The sequence below is a fragment of the Ursus arctos genome, unplaced genomic scaffold, assembly GCF_023065955.2.
Source record: "Ursus arctos isolate Adak ecotype North America unplaced genomic scaffold, UrsArc2.0 scaffold_26, whole genome shotgun sequence".
Lineage (NCBI taxonomy): Eukaryota > Metazoa > Chordata > Mammalia > Carnivora > Ursidae > Ursus > Ursus arctos.
In genome coordinates this window covers 37,427,431-37,445,146 of record NW_026622941.1, presented here as the reverse complement: position 1 = coordinate 37,445,146, position 17,716 = coordinate 37,427,431, and the positions used below count along the sequence as shown (strand labels likewise).

At 42.7% G+C, this 17,716-nt stretch overlaps 1 protein-coding gene across 1 annotated transcript; it reads right to left on the bottom strand.

Moving 5' to 3' along the window:
- Positions 1-1,561: 1,561 nt before the first annotated feature.
- On the bottom strand, positions 1,562-14,718 carry LOC113257698 (40S ribosomal protein S23-like). Its single transcript, XM_057318932.1, is given in 2 exon segments — positions 1,562-2,102; positions 2,105-14,718. Coding segments are annotated over 2 exon segments (453 nt in total). The 5' UTR covers positions 2,333-14,718; the 3' UTR covers positions 1,562-1,877.
- Positions 14,719-17,716: the final 2,998 nt, after the last annotated feature.

Here is a 17,716-nt window from a genome sequence, read left to right as displayed (position 1 = left end):
CCTATTAGGCCACAAGTTATCTCAAAGCAAGGCATATCTGTTAAAAACAGCACGAGAGACTTCCCCAAGAAAGGAATTAGGCATGTTACCCATGCCATAACTTGAAACATCTCTGCTTTTCTTCATCTGCCCATCTCTCTTTCTCTCTCTCTCTCCCAATTATCTACAGTTTTGCCTCTAACAATGCAGCATAATGGAGGTCTGTAGACAACAACTTTAACACAAACAAGTTAAACTTTAGATTCATCTTCATGTTAGAAAGCTGTGAAATTTGCCCTTTTAAAAGGGAAGTTCAAGCAATGGGTCATTGATACTTTTTCACTATGCCCCATGGCCATTATTTACAAGTGATGATAAGCCAAAAAAATGTGGGCATCTTCAAACATGTAGATACCCGTCTTCAAGCCTCATACAACAACACTATTTCCTCTAAAGAGTTCCACATACAAACAAATTCCCCTGCGTGCCATGGGGAATGCTGCAAAGCAAGGCAACCTATAATTACACTTCCAATAAATGCAAATGCACAAAATAGTTTCAAAACAGTTGCCACAGATTTCAGCAATATCTTTTGGTTTACCAGATGCATAACTGACTAGCTCAAACTTGACTTTAAAAGTCAAAATAAATGCTAAATGCCTGGTACGTTTGTAGAAGAGAATGCCAACAGCATCATGGGCTACAGATAAGTAAGACTATGATAGAAATTGAAGCCCAAGAGCTCAAAATTTTCCACCTCCACTTCCTCCCTTAATAAATTATTATAATTTCAGGCTGTATTAATGTAACCCAAATATCAGCTGGAATCTACTTCCTCCTTGATTCAAACACCCCATGGGCTGTAGAAGACTAAAGTCCTCTCCAAAAGTTCTATGCATTTGGGGGGATGAAGAAAAGTGTTGCTGGCATGTCTGCAAGGCTGCCTTGCCTCTGGACGCCTGCTTCTACCTAATTTGTTCTTGTTATGGCTCTTCCTGTTTGTGCTCACCCTATCCTACCCTACATGGAATGAGGTCTTTCCCATTACTTTCAATCCAAAAACAAAAGGAAGCCCACAAAGCACGAATGCTTAGGACAGACTTTACTAAAGGCTGAGGAGTTCGGATAGTTTATGACTGCAGAAAGAGAAACAATCTCATGAAATATTAAACCTTCTTGCTCTTAAGAATCCTTCAATCACCCCAACACCCGGGAATTTCCACTCACCTCCTTTACCCTCTGTGGCTCTCCAGAGTCACACCTCCTTCCCTGGCTTCTCTCCTCCTCCCCTTCACCTTTCCTCTATCTTCCCAACCTCAGCTTGGCTCTCTGCATGCCCAACCTTCAAAAAATTCATACTAAGACCACCGTAAAGGGGCGCCTGGGTGGCACAGCGGTTGGGCGTCTGCCTTCGGCTCAGGGCGTGATCCCGGCGTTATGGGATCGAGTCCCACATCGGGCTCCTCTGCTGTGAGCCTGCTTCTTCCTCTCCCACTCCCCCTGCTTGTGTTCCCTCTCTCGCTGGCTGGCTCTCTGTCACATGAATAAATAAAATCTTAAAAAAAAAAAAAAAAGACCACCGTAAAATATTCAGAACCAATACAGTCCTCAGCAAAACAAAACAAATCTTCAAGGGACAAGATCATGTTCCTTTAAAGGCAGCTGTGGTTGGTCTTGCCATTTCCCCCATTTGTATTATAACCACATTTGTTTGTTAACATAATTTGGCACAGGATTTGAAAATCTGGAGAAACAAGTGGTTTCCATCTTTGCATATCATAACCTTTTTAGAATATAAAATTCAAATTAACCCAAGTATTCAAAGTAATTCTAATGAGCCAGGTCTCTCATGGGGTGGGGGGAGCATATGAAAATGTATTACTGTCATGTCTTCACCATCAAAATTTATGATCTTGGGCTTCCTTCTTGCCTTTATAAAAGGTCAAAAGAGACACATTGGCTAGTTTGACAACCTCACAGTGAACTCCAGGAATGTCACTGACAGCATGACCTTTGTGACCAAATCCAGCAACCAGAACTTCAACATTTTCCTCAATAAAATTCAAACAACCATCATTGGGTACAAAGGCTGTGGGTTTTGTTGTTGTTGTTGTTGTTGTTGTTGTTTGCCATTTTTGATCAGTTAGAGCCTGACATACTTCCTGAGGGCAGAATTTGGCTGTTTGGCTTCAGGCCCTACTTTTCCCAGCACAATTCCCTTTGCAAGGGAAGCACCTCCAAAAGGGTTGGCCTTCAGGGCTGTGCCCAAGTGGGCTTTCTTGTACTGTTTATCATGCCACATCTGATCTCGTCGGTGGCTATGGAGCTTCCTGGCACTACGACACTTGCCCATCCTGTCAGCACCATGGGTCTAAGCAAGAGACACCAGGTACTCTTGTTTTGGGTCCATGTTTGTTCAGTCTTGAGCTTCTCCACACAGACAGCCATACTGGCTCAGTGTCTTGAAGCACGTTTTCTAATACAACTATCTTCACCTGCTCCAGAGCCTCTAAGTAAGATGGGAATGGTCTTAACATGAGTGAATCATGACAGTTAAGAAGATAACATTTTTCTCCCAACTTCTAGTTGACTTTTGTTAGTACATAAATGTTACCCTAATTACTTTCTCTTCCAAATTGTTTTTCAGCTTCCTACAGATTATGTAGCAACAATTTGTTTACAAATCTTGTGCCTTCGTACTGTTTTTTTTTTTATAGTTTGTAGTCCTGTAATAAATGATGGTTAAATAGAGCAGGATCTTTCATTCTTAAACACCGCTATCTGGAGTCTTAAAGATCCTAGTATTCAATTCTCAAATATGAAGTAAGTCTAAATGATTCCACACTTTCACACACAATAAGATTTTTGGTGGGGTTATTAATCTAATAATATCAGTTTGGGGTGAGTACACTTTGGAAAAAAAAAAAGAGGAATGAAAGAAGAAGTATTTTTGCTAAAGAGGAAAAGTGTTCCCAGGTTCACCTTTTTTCTTCATCTAGCCAAAGCCATATTTCTGGCTAAAGGTGTCTCTTACTCACCTTGTTATTCAATTCATGGTGTAGCGATGCCCCAGAGGCAGAGATGACTGCTGAAGGCTTATTCTATCCAGCCCGATGACTCATCGATCCTATGAGTCCACAGTTTATAATTATAACATAATGGAAGATATTATTTTATGAAAGGAGAAGCTATGACTTGTCCAAAAAAGGAATACAGATTATAGTAAATATAAGAGGAATTAGAACACAAGTTAACAAACACTTTCCTTTTGTATGAACAGGATTTGAACGAGTCATTTTAGATGGGAAAAAGAGAGACCTAAAATTTAATTTTTATTGAAGACATTTGGTTTATTCGTCATGAAAAAATTATCCTAAACTATGTGGGGTTTGCTCTTAGGAAATTAAACTTTTGAATAGAAAGGTTTAAATATTTTAATATTAATTAAAATGTATTTTTACTTATTTGCTTCAGTTCCTTAAGAAACGCTTATATTTTAAATTTCCTTTGTTGATATACTTTCCACTTAATTAACAAAAAATTGTATTATTACTATAACATAAACACACGCATTTAAAAGAAAAAGCAAGCGATTTGCCAATATGATGAGTAGCTCCCTTTAAAACGCAGATCCTTTATGAACCAACTGACTTACAGTAATTGTACTGTATTTTTCCATTACAGACAAGAGCATTTTGGACTATCTTATGAATTCAGAGTCCAGGGAATTCCAATGAGATAATGTCATTGACCTTGAGTACAAATAATCAGTAATGAATATTGTAATATGATAATGTGAAAGTTGCAAGGAGCTCATTCTCAGACTCTACCAGAAAACCTGCTAAAACAACAGGATGAGACACAGTGTGAACTAAGAGAGCAGAACTTTGAGGCATGTTACTTAAAATAGAAAGGCTTCTCAACAACTGAGAGATTAAGTGTGAGCCCTCACGATTAACTGCTATTAAATTAGTTCAGCATGTGAGCGTCTATCATGTTATCTACCAGCCCTACGTCACTTAAATGGCCAAAGGTAAATGTCAGCTTTCAGCTCAGTGGTTCATATTTGGTTGTTCCTTCTGCCTATTGTCTCATTTAAATGAACGAGTGTTCCCCCCATTCCGAAAGCATGAGGCTTCATCAGAAATGCCCGTTTCTGCGAGCAGCACACTCCTCTGTGAATAAAAGACAAACACTGACTCTTTAAAAGGGCAACGCCATAGGAGAAAAGGATTATCTAAGCCACGCTATGTATGTTTACACCCACAGACTGCCAAAAAACTCCTTGATATTCGTCAGAAGTGCAGTTGTAATTAGGGAGAGCAGAAGAAAATCAACCTCAGTTTGCTAACTGACCTGAGGCATCTAATTTATGTACATGTTCATTTTGTTAAAACATGCAAGCAAAGAGCTATTGGAGGCCATATGCCATTCGTTATGAAAAGCACATTCCTTTAGTCTTTGTAACAAAAGCCATATGGCTTTCCGAAAGTTAATTATATCATAAATATGCTGTAATAGTGGGGAGTGTGGTCTAGCAATTGCTGGAAGAAACTTTGAGACCTGGCTTTCAGTCAGTTTCTCAATGGATTCCATTCAGAACCTTGGGGAAGTGACATGGTCATTGAGCCTCAGTTTCCCAATATTCAAAGTGAAGATAATAATAATACAGAACGTATGCGGGAGAAGAAAACAGAAAGGGTTTCCTACTTAAAGGTAAAATAATGTTTCAAACTCTAATTCAGATCAATAAAACACTAAAACAGTAAACAGTTTTTTGAAATACTAGTTTATCAAAAATGGTCCCTTCCTCCTTCTAATGCATCCTTCCTACCACTGCCAGAGTATCTTTCTGAAACACAAATCAGACTGTTTAACTCCATTGTTAAATGTTACTTATGAAATAGCACTTGAACTCTATAAATGGCCCTTTATAGTCTGCCCCAGCCTGCTGTCCAGACTCATCTGCCAGCAGTCTCTCCCTGCCCTGACACACGGGCATACACACCTTGTCCCAGGACAGATAACTCTGGTTCACATCTCTGTGTATTTCAAGTTCTGCTCCCGTGGAGGATGCCCTACCTCCTCTTCTCCACTTAGCTCCTATGACGTGTCAAGACCCAGGCCATCATCTGCCCCACGGTGAGGTCTTTGACCTCCTCAGGCCATTGGTAGTCCCCTGCTCTGAGCCACCACAGCACCTGCTGCATACCTTCTTAAGCACTTACTACACTGTGCAGTCATTGTTCGTAAACATATCCCCTTCTCCTCCACCAGGATTGGGCTCTTCAAGTGCAGAGTCTCAGGCCTGGCAAATAGTAGGTGCTCAATAAGTGTTAGTTTATCATCCACCTTCTAAAAATAGAGGCAACTGCCTATTTGATGCCAGAAGTCTAATTTCCAACTAGTTTCCATATTTACTTCAACCTCTCAACTCTCCCTCCATCTGTAACATTTTCTAATAGTCAGAAAATGACCCCAAAGGACTTGTAATGTTCTTAACTACCAATGACAGACTCGCACTATGCTAGCCTTTTGATGCAAGAAAATGAAACGATTTTAGAACAGTTTTACGCCAAGACTAAAGCCAAGAGTCTTCTGGTTAAACTTCAGCTAACCAAAAAATTAAACGAAACGCAAGTCCTCATTCCTGAAGCATTTTAGTTAATCATGGTTTTATGGAAACTTAATCCAGCAGGGAGGCTGAACTGAAACAAGAGAGCCAACAAGTCCAACAGATGATTACATCTCCATCTGACATAACCAAACGGGGTATAGTTGTGCATGGCATAACAGTAATGACTGTAAATTGTCTAACACTAAATTCTCATCTCAGTGATACAAAGTATTGCTTTATTGGCCTAATTTGATTTTTTTAAAATGTTATTTCATTATGCTTCTGGTTTACACTTTAAGGAGACAGAAAAACCTCTCTCTGATTCCATAGGATTTGGATTTTCTAAAAAGTAGGTGTCCAAAGAATCTTCGTTCAGAAACTAAATCATCTCCACATGTGCTTAGAGTAGCAAAGAAAGAAAAAAAAGAAAGAAAGAAAGAAGATTTATGTCTGTGATACATATATGTCCACGTAATTTGGAACAAAACCAGAAGAATGTCTGAAAGTCAAAGACGAGAGAGGGCAAAGAGTCTCACTTACAAATTTGTTGGGAGCTATTTTATAGGAAACAAGTTTTAGGATCTGATTTAAGGGCAAGGTAACAGGGAAATAATAATAATAAAGGCAAGAGGGAATCATGGATACAGTTGAGCTCCAAAACTTTAATTTCCTCAAAATAGTTTCCAGATGGTTAAGAATGTCTTTCTATGTACAGTATTTTCAGGAGCTAAATAAAAAGTTATCCCTTTGCCTGCATGGTAATTTTTCAGCAAGATGCCACATTCATTTTAAATTGTCGTTGCTGATACCAACACTTTGATGTTTGAGACACCCGCCTGGGGGCCAGCAGTGTCCTCTATCAGTATGTCAGGAACTGTCACGAGGACCTGGGCCCTGGGAGACAGGACTGTGCGTCATGGGTATGTAGCAATTCTGTGCTTTGATGTCTACTTTCCCTCCAGAAGGAGAGTACTACCCAAATGTCTCGAGAGTTTCTCCTGTCTTCCTTCTGCGTCTATAAGCTGCAAGTCATGAAACAATGACAGGGGAGAGGTAAAGGAGAAGATTAAGGAGGGAAAGAAGGTGCCACGTCTGGATTCTCCTTTTCATCTTAGTGGCGACAGACCCAGACTGGCACTCAGAAGACTGGAAGTTCATCCTCAAGCCCACCTCTTTGCTAAATTAATGAATTTCTCTGTCCTTCACTTTCTCTGTCAGCCTTCTGTTTTCTTAATAGAAATATGAACTGTAGGAAGAACCCTAGGAGCTACATGTGGATTTCTTAAAAGTCTATTATAGAAACACAATGACTTTCAAAGTATCATTTTTTATTTACCAAGCCATGCATGCATTCATGCGTTTGATAACGACTTTTGAATGCCTGCTATGTATCAGACGCTGGTTGCTGACATTTAATGGTAAGCAAAACATGGGACCTATCCTCATGGAGCTTAAAGTCTAATTCGGAGGCCAAGGACTGACCAAATAGTCACACACATAGACAGTTACAAACTGGTGTGCATATAATTACAACCCACACTTACCATGATACAAAAAAATACTGTATTTTAACTATTGAATATTCCTGTTTGTTCTCCAATTTATCAGTTAACTTTAAGCCTCAAGCGAGTCTTGAAAACTACTTTCCCAATACAGCATATTACTTACCAATTCAGGCATTTAGATAGTGATTAGTATTGAGCTTTTCAGGTGGAACTGGGCCTTCATGTTGTAAAACAGAAGAAATATTGGTATAAACTTAAAACCATAAGATAGGAAGTCAAGACCTAGAGGAACTTCCAGCATATTTACAGAAAAGCCATCTTTCAATCTTCATAATATAAAGATCCCACTTCCGTGGTGATCGTAGCAGCTGACATATCATATGTGCCGAGGGACAATTCTAAGCACTTTGTAAACATTAACTCATTAATTGTAATAATCCTCTGAGGTAAGTATTAGTGGTGGTGGTGGTGGTATTATCTTCATTCTACAGATAAGGAAACTGAGGCAAAGAGGGATGAAATAACTTACCTGCTGTCACATAAGCAGTCAGCGGAGTCTAAATTCAAGCCCAGTCTGTGCTCTTAACCACCATGGCATACGCCTCTTGTTCCTACAACTGGTCTGCTGAACATGCTGAAAACTATGTTCTTTGGTTCAATAATCTAGACAGCATGTTCAAAACCTATCTCTGCCCCCTTCACTGTTCTGCTAGTGACTTTATCCTTCTCACACAAAGAATAAATTCCACTTGGTAACTCTTTATGGGAGTTACACTTAAAACAAAGAAAAACAAAACTTTCCAATTCATTTCTATCCGAAATTTGATCTATTAGGATAAAAAAAAAAAGGAGGTGGATTTCCTACTGACTTTTTAAAAACAAGAGGCTCAGTGACTCATGTTCTAGCAAAATGTCTTCTCCTCTTGTTCTTGCACGGTCAGCTGTTCACAGGTTCGATAGAAGTTCTACCCCGAAGGAAACGGCTCTCGTACAATGTGATGCAATACTGTGTGAAATGGTGCCATTAGTCTGCACTTGAGACTCTAAAATAAGGTGGGAAAACCAGACGGCGTGCCGGCTCCACACCGCTCTGAGGCTAGAAATGCATCTACAGAAGGTATGTTGACAACCGCAACACTTTCATCTCAAATCCTGCTGCTTCCCAGGCTTCAGTCATGCCAGGAGATTTCAAGAGTGAAAGAAAAAAAAGAAAAAGAAAAGGAGCAAAGCGAAGGAGACGTGCTCTGACAAGTTGGCGTGGAACGCCTTTTGACTTTTTCTTACGGTGGAAAGATTCTTTGGGGATGAAGATTAAGCAATCATCAGAAATGAGCCTCCTCATTTGACTAGAGAATGAGCACAGAGACTATTTTTTGCACTTAAAACATCAGAAGCCCAGACTGAAATGAAGAATTACTACAAACAACTAACCATCGTTAAGCTTGATACTGCTTACAAGACAAAACAGGAATCTTTGGGGCAACTGCCATCAAGATGTGCTGGGGAACAGGAGTTTTACTACTGCACAGAAAACGGAGACCATGAAAAATTGCACGTAGTTTTTAAGATATGTATACACCTGAAACAAAACACCAGAATGTATAAAAAGCACTTTTCTCCTCAGCAGGGTCCATGAAATACATGGAGTGCTGTGATTAGTCCTTATTTTGTAAATGGGGGGCGGGGGGGAAGCTTAGCTCTAAAATGACAGGTTAATACTTTAAGAAAAAGAATTTACAAGAATACGTGGGTACACAAGCCATTCCTTAACAGAACTCAAACCTGAATCTCCTAAACTTGTCATGAAAATTTAGCTTTAAGCAGGTGTACCTTTCTCAGGAATGGGAGGGGTCAAGCTAACTAATTGGTGATTGGCCATCAGGAAGCAAAATGTAAATAAGGAGAATAAGTGAGGGAGCCCCCACCCCACTCTGCTCCCCAGCCCCAGGATCACGTTAAAAATAAGTGCCTTCACTTAGATCAGACCGCCAGGCTACCTTCCACTCCCTTCACCCGACTCCTGAGTCCCATAAATAAATTAGAATGCTCTGAGCAACATACACCCAGCAAGGCACACAACCCTTTCAGACAAAAACTCAGCTTTGTCTGCTTGCCCAAGGTGGCCTAGATTTTTGCGCCAAGATACTGAGGTGGGAACAACATGCAGAACTGGTTAAACGAACTTTCTCAGCTAGAAGGGCATAGGAATGATGGTGAAAATACAGCGATCTCCCAGAGCTGCTTTTCCTGTTTTGGCCACTTACAACTAAGCTTAGGAGTCTTAGTACATAGAAACTTAGTGACTAGGTTTCAGTTTGAAGAACGCAATGATTTAGAATGAAATGCAGTCAGCCGTAGCACTGATTAAGAGTCCATTGAGGCGGACCACTGTCTATCAACAAAAAGACCTAGGAAGTGATGCCAAACAAATCAAAGCTCCACCTTTAGAAGCACTTCGGTTTTCTGGGAACTGCCCGTGAAAACGCCATGAAAATTTTCAAAGCAACAAACCATAGAAGCAAGCTCCTATGGCTCAAACTAGGTAATAAATCACAGCACCTGTGTTTACCAAATGACAGACACCTTACATACATCGTATCCCCCATTTCACAGATGAACAAACTGAGGCTCATAGGGTTTATTTGCCTTGCCCAAGGTTACATAGGGGTTGGCTACATATCCTACTCTGTCTCTACCATCACTCGCTGCCCATAGATACAGTACCACACTACCACTGTAATGCAGTGACCTGGAAAAATAGTCATAAAACGATGTTGAATGAGGGCACCTGGGTGGTCAGGATCTCAGGGTTCCAGGATGGAGTCCTGCATCAGGCTCCCTGCTCAGTGGGGAGTCTGCTTCTCCCTCTGCACCCCCCTCCCCACCGCCAGTGCTCACTCACTCTCTCTCTCTTGCAAAAATAAATAAATTCATTAAGATTAAAAAAATAATAATGTTGAATGAAAAAATCATACAAGCTCTATACATGACAACCATGTAAGAGTTTACATGCAGGTAAGAAAGAACTGGAAGGAAATATGAAGCACGTTTTAAAGTTGTGTTAGGGTGGTTGGCTTATGGAAGAGTCTTAAAAATTTCTCTTTATGTTGTTGCAAATAGATAACTACTTGTCAGATGTTTAAATGAGTAGGTACTGATAGGGTGTTCAGAACCGCGTGAACTCAAATCACAAGGAAAGGCCGCCTGGAGAGGGGCGTTTCCATTACCATCTTGGGGCTCGTGCTGGCCGAGGGGAGAAAGAAGTTGCCAGAGCAGTGACGAGACTTAATTCGGCCAATTCAAAGGCACTAAAGTAAAACAAGGCTGCTGTGGCATGGAGACAGTAATTGGGAAGGAGGAGATGTCTGAATTTTATAAGCTGGAAAATAAGGAATAACACCATGAAAGCGTTTAAGGAACTTTATTCTAACCGCGTGTGGAGGATGATTGAGAGGACAGAGACCAGCGCCCGGAAACCACCAGAAAACAGTGGAATGAGAAAAAGATTTGATGTGGTCTGAGCTCCTAGTCTTGCCTCAGAGCATAGCATTATCTAAGCCTCAGCTAAGCGCGCCCACAGCACGTGTTCCCCCTTTTCTAAATGAGAGTTGGGGTCCCTACAATCTTTTACCACACCGAGGTGATCACGTGCGTCAAGCTCTACAGGCATATAAATAATAAGAATCGAGAATATTCAATGAATTGAAGTGTTGCCCCCCCCGCCCCCCGCCCTTGAGAAACCCAGGAGCGTTGGGATAAGCCCCACGTGAGTGGGTATCCGTGACACACCCATTAGAGAAATAATGCCTTTAAAGTGAAATGCTCTGACTTGCATTTCATTCGTCATCGATAGATAAGCCAAATGGAGAGCCGAGTTGTAAACAGGTCTAGCTGGGTGGGGGACAAGCTGCTAGAGGTAAGTAAGTAAGTAAATAAATTTATGTTTAAAAATAGCTGCTATTTTAAGACCATACAACATAAGGGCTTTGTGCGCTCACTTTTGTGTGACTTCACGCCATGGCAGGAGCACATACTTCAGGAAGACTGCTCTCGTTCTAATTATGGAAATGACGGGACTGATCGAATTACTCACAGCAGCACATCTTGCATTACACGGAAGAAACGATGGCGACGAAGGGCTTTGATTTGATGATTGAGAACTGCCAACCATTTCTACGGGCCTTTGGAGAGAAGAAAAGCTCAACTGATGATAAAAACATAACCAAAGGCTGCAGAAGGTTGTTTAACCTTTAATCCCAGGGTGGTGGGCATGGTGGTTTCACCCGTAGTTACTGCTGCCCAGTTTACAGAAAAACAACTCGTAGGAAAGGAAGCTGATTTAATTCTCTGTAAACTTTGGACAGAAATACTGATTTTTTTTTTTGGATGATTCTTTTTATAGATATTGTTGATGGGTGTCTAATTTGTATCTTATTTGCTAGATTTTAAAATAAATACTTTGCCCAATTAAAAAGGATTGGGGGAGGGGCAAGTGCGGCCTGATGATAATCTGGTTCGTTCCCTGTGTCCTAGCTCCTAGAAATACCACGGAAAGATTCAGACTCTTTGCCTGTCTCCTCGGATTGGTGGCTTGCTGTGGCTGGTGTGGTTAGTAAAAATAACAAGGTGAGGGAACCCCCCCATCATTCTCAAAGCTTGGCATTTTTGCAGGGGAAATAGAAAAATCAGTAGCCACATGGACACAGCCGGCAGTCTGGTCATTGCAGGACCCAGACAGTGATTATTATATGCATAATAATAAGATTTTCTACTCCACAGTTATTTTTACTTCCAGGTAGATCGTGGTTATTAAACAGTCAAAGAATTCATTTTCTTGGGCAATGCCCATTAATTCTAGACCCTCTCCACTCCCCACCCTGCCCGATACCCCTCCACACACACAAACGCATGCCAAAAGGTGAGAAAGCAAAAGTACTAATGTGCCCATTTAACAACAGTACACCTTCCAAGATGTCAGGGTCTCAATGGTAGAGTCATAAACAACCCTCCCAACTGTGCTGAAGGTTAAGCACAGAAGGACACTGAGAAATCATGGCTCCAGACACGGTTTTTTCTCTCTTTCTCTGGTTAGCTTAAGTTATGGCAAAGAATGATGAACAAATTTGTGAAATAAATGTCTACCAGCTCCTAATTTACTGAGCAACCTGTATGGAATTGCATAAAAGTAGCATAATGGTTAACCCTGGTTAGTTTGTCTTTTCCTGCATTTCCAAGTCAGATTTCCTTCCTCTCCCTGCTGACAGACGCTGTATTCTCCCCTGCCCTACCCTAGAAAAGTGTTCACAAGAGAGGAGCCAAAAGACTGACCGTCCTTCGGGGCAGAATGACTAAGGAGGCTTTAAGTGGGCCCTTCTTTGAATAAAGAGCTGCCTGCAGGGCCCTGTAGCTGAAAGGACAGGGACGGGGAAAGGGCTGCTTGGAGCCTCTGAAATGGTGCTGCCTCACCTCGGGATTCACACACACTCTTGCACTGACCCCGATGCCAGTTCAGGAGAGCCAACTAGCAGCTCATTGCTTATATTTCATTTACATCCATTCCACCAATATTTGTTTATTGGTTGCTGTGGCAGCACGTTTATTTGCTCTGAGTTCAGCATTTAAAGGAGACTGTGCGGGTAACGTCCTTCACCAAGAAATGTGAGCGTGTCTACCTTCCTGGAGCCCTGGGCTTCCTTGCCTGTAGCTTCAGATGCTGGGCCCCCTTTTTCTGTGGGCATTCCCACTAAAGCTGGAAACCGTGACCCAAAGAACCCTGCTCCTGAATCTCTCCTTTATCAACAGCTACTCTGGAGGAAGCAGGAGAGCACCCTGATGTCAGCAGGATGCTGACAGGGAGCACCTTCTTGGCCCCTCCAACCCCCCCCCCCCGCCCCCACTCACCATCACTCCCAGACAAGAGCAACGCAGCAAAACTCAGCATAGAACTTGCCGGGTTGGATTTATGTGGGAACACACACTTATGCCGTGCGACCACCATCTTCTCCCTTCCCCCTCCCAACCTTCTCTTCCTGGTCCCTCAGCACAAGAAGCAGCCATGCAGGCTGCATGACTGATGGCAAGTGCTTGGGAGACAGATACTGAGTTCAAATCCCACTTCCATTTACTCCATATGAAGTATCAGGCAAGTTTCTTAATTGCTCTGAACCTCACCTTCTCCATCCGTAGAATGGAGCTAATGATCACTTTGCAGACTGATAGGAGGATGAAACGGCAGAATGCAAGCAACGCAGCACGCCAGCTACAATAGTAAGCACTCGACGCAAGCCGGCCAGTGGTATTGATGGAACCACCACACACGTACTTGCTCGGCTGAAGCAGGTACCTTAGACGGCATTCCTCCTTTCCTTCTCTCTAGTCAACCTGACTTTACGGCCAATTAATTCTACCTCCTCAATACAGTTAAAAGCCACTTCCTCCTCCCCCTCCCTGCTGCAATAGCTAACCATCTTTTCTATTGTTTTAACTTTTTAACTTGTATATTCACCCTCTTCCTATTCCAACCATTCTGCACACTTCCCACCTGTGTGAGTTTTCCAAAAGAAAGGTGCTCATGACATTCCCTGTATTCAGGTCCTTTGGGGGCTCTACGCGTTACCTGCAGGATGCAGTCCCAGTTCCTCCGCGCAGCGTTCAGAGCGAGGACTGCATCTCCCCGCCCCCTCACCACTCCAGGCATGTTCCTTCCTCACGGAACAATTTGTACTTCTTACAACAGCCTCATGTCCAACTGCCTTCGAACAGACTGTTCCCCGTACATGTTCCTGTCTTCCCATGGTGGACTCCCACGTATCCTCTGAGTTTCAGGGCCCAGAGTTCTTTGCCGACAGCCTCCCCGACTCCTCGCTCACATATTATACTGGCTTATTTTCTGTTCACTCGTCTGTCTCCTTATGTTTAGGACTGAGTTTCTCGAGGTGAGGAGCTGTTTGTCCTGCTGCCTCTGCATCCCCAGCGACAAGCACAGATGCTAAATCAGCTCATGCAGCAAACATTTAAGGAGCACCTTATCTGGGCCAAGCACTGAGCTAGGTGCTAGACACACACTTGCTCTCCATCACTGCACGGTGCCCTGTGGCTCTGTGATCCTTGGTGCCACAGGGGAGTGTGAGCAGGATTTGACTACCTAAGATCTCTCTCCTCAAAACTCCCCCGCAAACCTCAGTAGCTGCCCACTAGCAGATACAAACCCTTACGTATAAAAGTTACCTAAATTTGTTCCCACAAAAACCCTGTAAAATATTACCTAAGTTTTGCAAATAAGAAAGCTCTGGGAGACTTAATGGCTTGTCCGATGTCAACCAGCTGGTGATTCCCCCCGCCCCAGGTATTAGGGGAGGCACCTTGCATAACAGTTATAAGCTAGCTTTTGGTGTGAGACCAACCTGGGTTCAAATCCCAGCCTTTCTGCATCCGAGCTGTATTGTCTTACAGAAATTACTTCATCCCTTTGAGCCCGTCATTCCAAGAGGGTGAAATAATACTTATCTACTTCACATGGTTGTGTGAAATCCAAATTAAAAACTGACTATAAGCTTTTGGTCCCAGAGCCTGCTGAGATCCCAGGGGGACCCAAAATCATTTCAGAGACCATATTCTTTTTTTTTTTTTTTAAGATTTTATTTATTTATTTGACAGAGAGACAGCCAGCGAGAGAGGGAACACAAGCAGGGGGAGTGGAAGAGGAAGACGCAGGCTCCTAGCGGAGAAGCCTGATGTGGGGCTCGATCCCAGAATGCCGGGATCACGCCCTGAGCCAAAGGCAGACGCTTAACGACTGCGCCACCCAGGCGCCCCCAGAGACCATATTCTTAATCATTCCATGGTTCTTACTTTCTGAGGAAGGATTGAGACTGAGAGGAGAAAAGCAGATTCGATCTGAAGTTGCACCGGCAACCTGGGCCCAAACAGAATGCCCTTGTTTCCAGTAATCAAGGACACCAAGAAAATCGCCTGTGCACCAAGGACATTATAGATATTTCCTAAAGAATTCAGATCTTGTCCGCCATCAAATAATGAGGCTTTGTAAAGTGGGGAAGTCCTTTGAAAATTGCAAATAGGCAGGATTGTTTTCATTGCTAACAGTCTGAGTTGGGGTCCTCTGTAACTCCAGTGAACTTGTCAGGTTATCTAAAAAGCATTTCCTTCTTCTATCACTTCTGTGGGTAGTATTCTCTTGAATACCCACTAAAATTAGTGTGTTGTTAATTTTGTCAGGTACAGTATTTTGGTCCCATTTTGTAAAAATAACATGACCTACTTATAGGAGTGGTATAATGGAATAAAATTGTTTTCACTGTTTCACGTAATCTTGAAGCTATAGACGATGATAATATTACACAACTATTAAGCTCATACTATGTGCTGGGACTGGGGGTTCTTTAAAAATACATTATGTCATGTAATGGAAGAACCCAGTGAGATCTCATATGCTGTGAGCGGCAGAGCAGGAAATCAAACCTATCAGAAGCCAAGTTCTCTTCAGCCACTCTGTACAAAGCTCCTGTTATGCAGTGGGTCCCGGACCATCAGGAAACCAGTATAAGTAACATACCTCCACTGTTCTAAAGGGACTTACTGTGTAGTTCCAACTTAAAACTTGCCTTGGACAAAAGAAGCGATCAATAATAAATACATAGGTAGACTCCATGGAGTACTCAGCCTGAATCTAATACAAAACGATATGCAAAGGAAGGTAAAATCCTTGCTGACATGAAGTACAGAGGCGGTAAGAGAGGAGAGCTGGGAAATCAGGAATGTCCCCACGGAAAGATGCTCTCTGAGATCATGAGGACTCCATAAGCTCGTCTTAGCTCTCAACTCCAGCGTCCTTTGCTATTCTCATTAGAATTTCCATTCTATTTATACTTTTGACCTCAGTCCCAGCACCTGTTGTGACTATCTCGCAATCAAAGTAAGAGGATCTGGCTTGCCTCCCTCTCTCTCAGGGTTCACAGGGCTGCTCCCTTTAAAACATCTCTTTTCCCATGATCTGCCTCTCACCCTTGACATAGTATGACTGCCACCAGAGCACGGGTCCATGGGTTCGTACCTCACTGCGTCTGAGTCATGGAAACATTTCAAACGAGGATGGGAAATGACAGCAAGAGCTCCTGGCTTCAGCAGGATTTGTCTTCCTTCTGAGGACAACGTGACCTCAAGTTAGACTGTGTCTTTTGGGCTGGGATATCGTATCATTTTGTAAAACTGCATCTAGAAATCATGTTTTACATGAAGACCAAGTTTTTACTAAATGGTAAACCTTTCATTTGGCACATTTGAAAGTGTTCTTTAAAAAATCCCCATGTTCAGGCTTAGTCTTAGCATCACATTTACTTTTGAACTGGGTTTAACAAAATTTCTCCTTATTGTTAGTTCTGGTGTTGACAGACTATTCCAATGCATTAATAACCACCTGCAAGCGTTCAGTATGAATGTACAAATACTAACACTCGTGCGTAAACCTAGGTAACTCACCCAAGATTTAAATCATTGCATTCCTTTGTGCTAATACGTCTTCCTGGTTTCAGGAGGCTTTGAATTATTCGGCTTAAAAAATCACACACTAGCAACTCAGACACAAGCGTACACGTGCTTGAGACTTGTGTGTATTTGCAGGCTATAGACAAGGCTTTTATGCCATCCTATTCCCCTTTTCAGGGTAGGCTCGAGCTGTAGAATGTGCCAGAAGCCCTATCTCAATAATGCAGATCTGGCCAGGCCCGTTGCTCAGACAGAACTTCCCCACCAATTACAGAACCAAGTTCAAGCTCCATAAGGAGGATAGTCTGCCACAGTGTTTGGCCTCAGTTTCCCCAGCTGCCCCAGCTGCCCCACACACCTCATGATTTCCAGCCTCCCGGAACGGCTCGCCTTAACCCCCTCCAGTAGCCTGTGCTCACCTCTGTGCCCTTTGCCCAGACTACCCCTCAGCCTACAGGGCCCTCTCCTGTCTGGAGACCTCCAGGCAAACCTTTCTACTTGTCCTAGAGCCAAATGCAAACATCAGTCTCTCTGAGATGGCTGTCACTCCTCCCCCCACACCCTTCCTCTGGGATCAAACCATCCTCTCTGACTGCCCCATTTTATGCCAGTTTGTCCACAGTGCTGACACTACCAGTTGACATGGACATCTCTCCCCTATACCTGAACTCCCAGAGAGCGTGATTATTTCTTCCCCAGGCCCAGCGCTTCTCAATCAACAAAGTAGATTCGCAGTAAATCAGTAAATCGTTGTCAAATAAATAAATGAGCAAAGTAGGTGGAATTTATCTTTCATGTTCTTCCACCCTTCCCCATCTCCAGCAGCCCTTCGTCAGCCTTCCTTCCGTCCCTTGCCCCGGCCCCAACTTCCCTGCCATGGTCAATCCCCTCCCTCTGTCCCTAGCTCTCCATTTTGTTCCAGCCACTAATATCATGACCTGCACTCATTAAAGGTTTTGATAAATTCATAAGGCTGATTGTGTCAACCCTGACAGGGGTTTTGAAAATTTGCCAGGTGACAAAATCTTCGGCCAAAGTAATGAATCTCTAATTGTAGGATTTTAGCCTAGTCAGAGGCTCTCTCACCATCCCAGCACCCACGCTGTGGCATTTT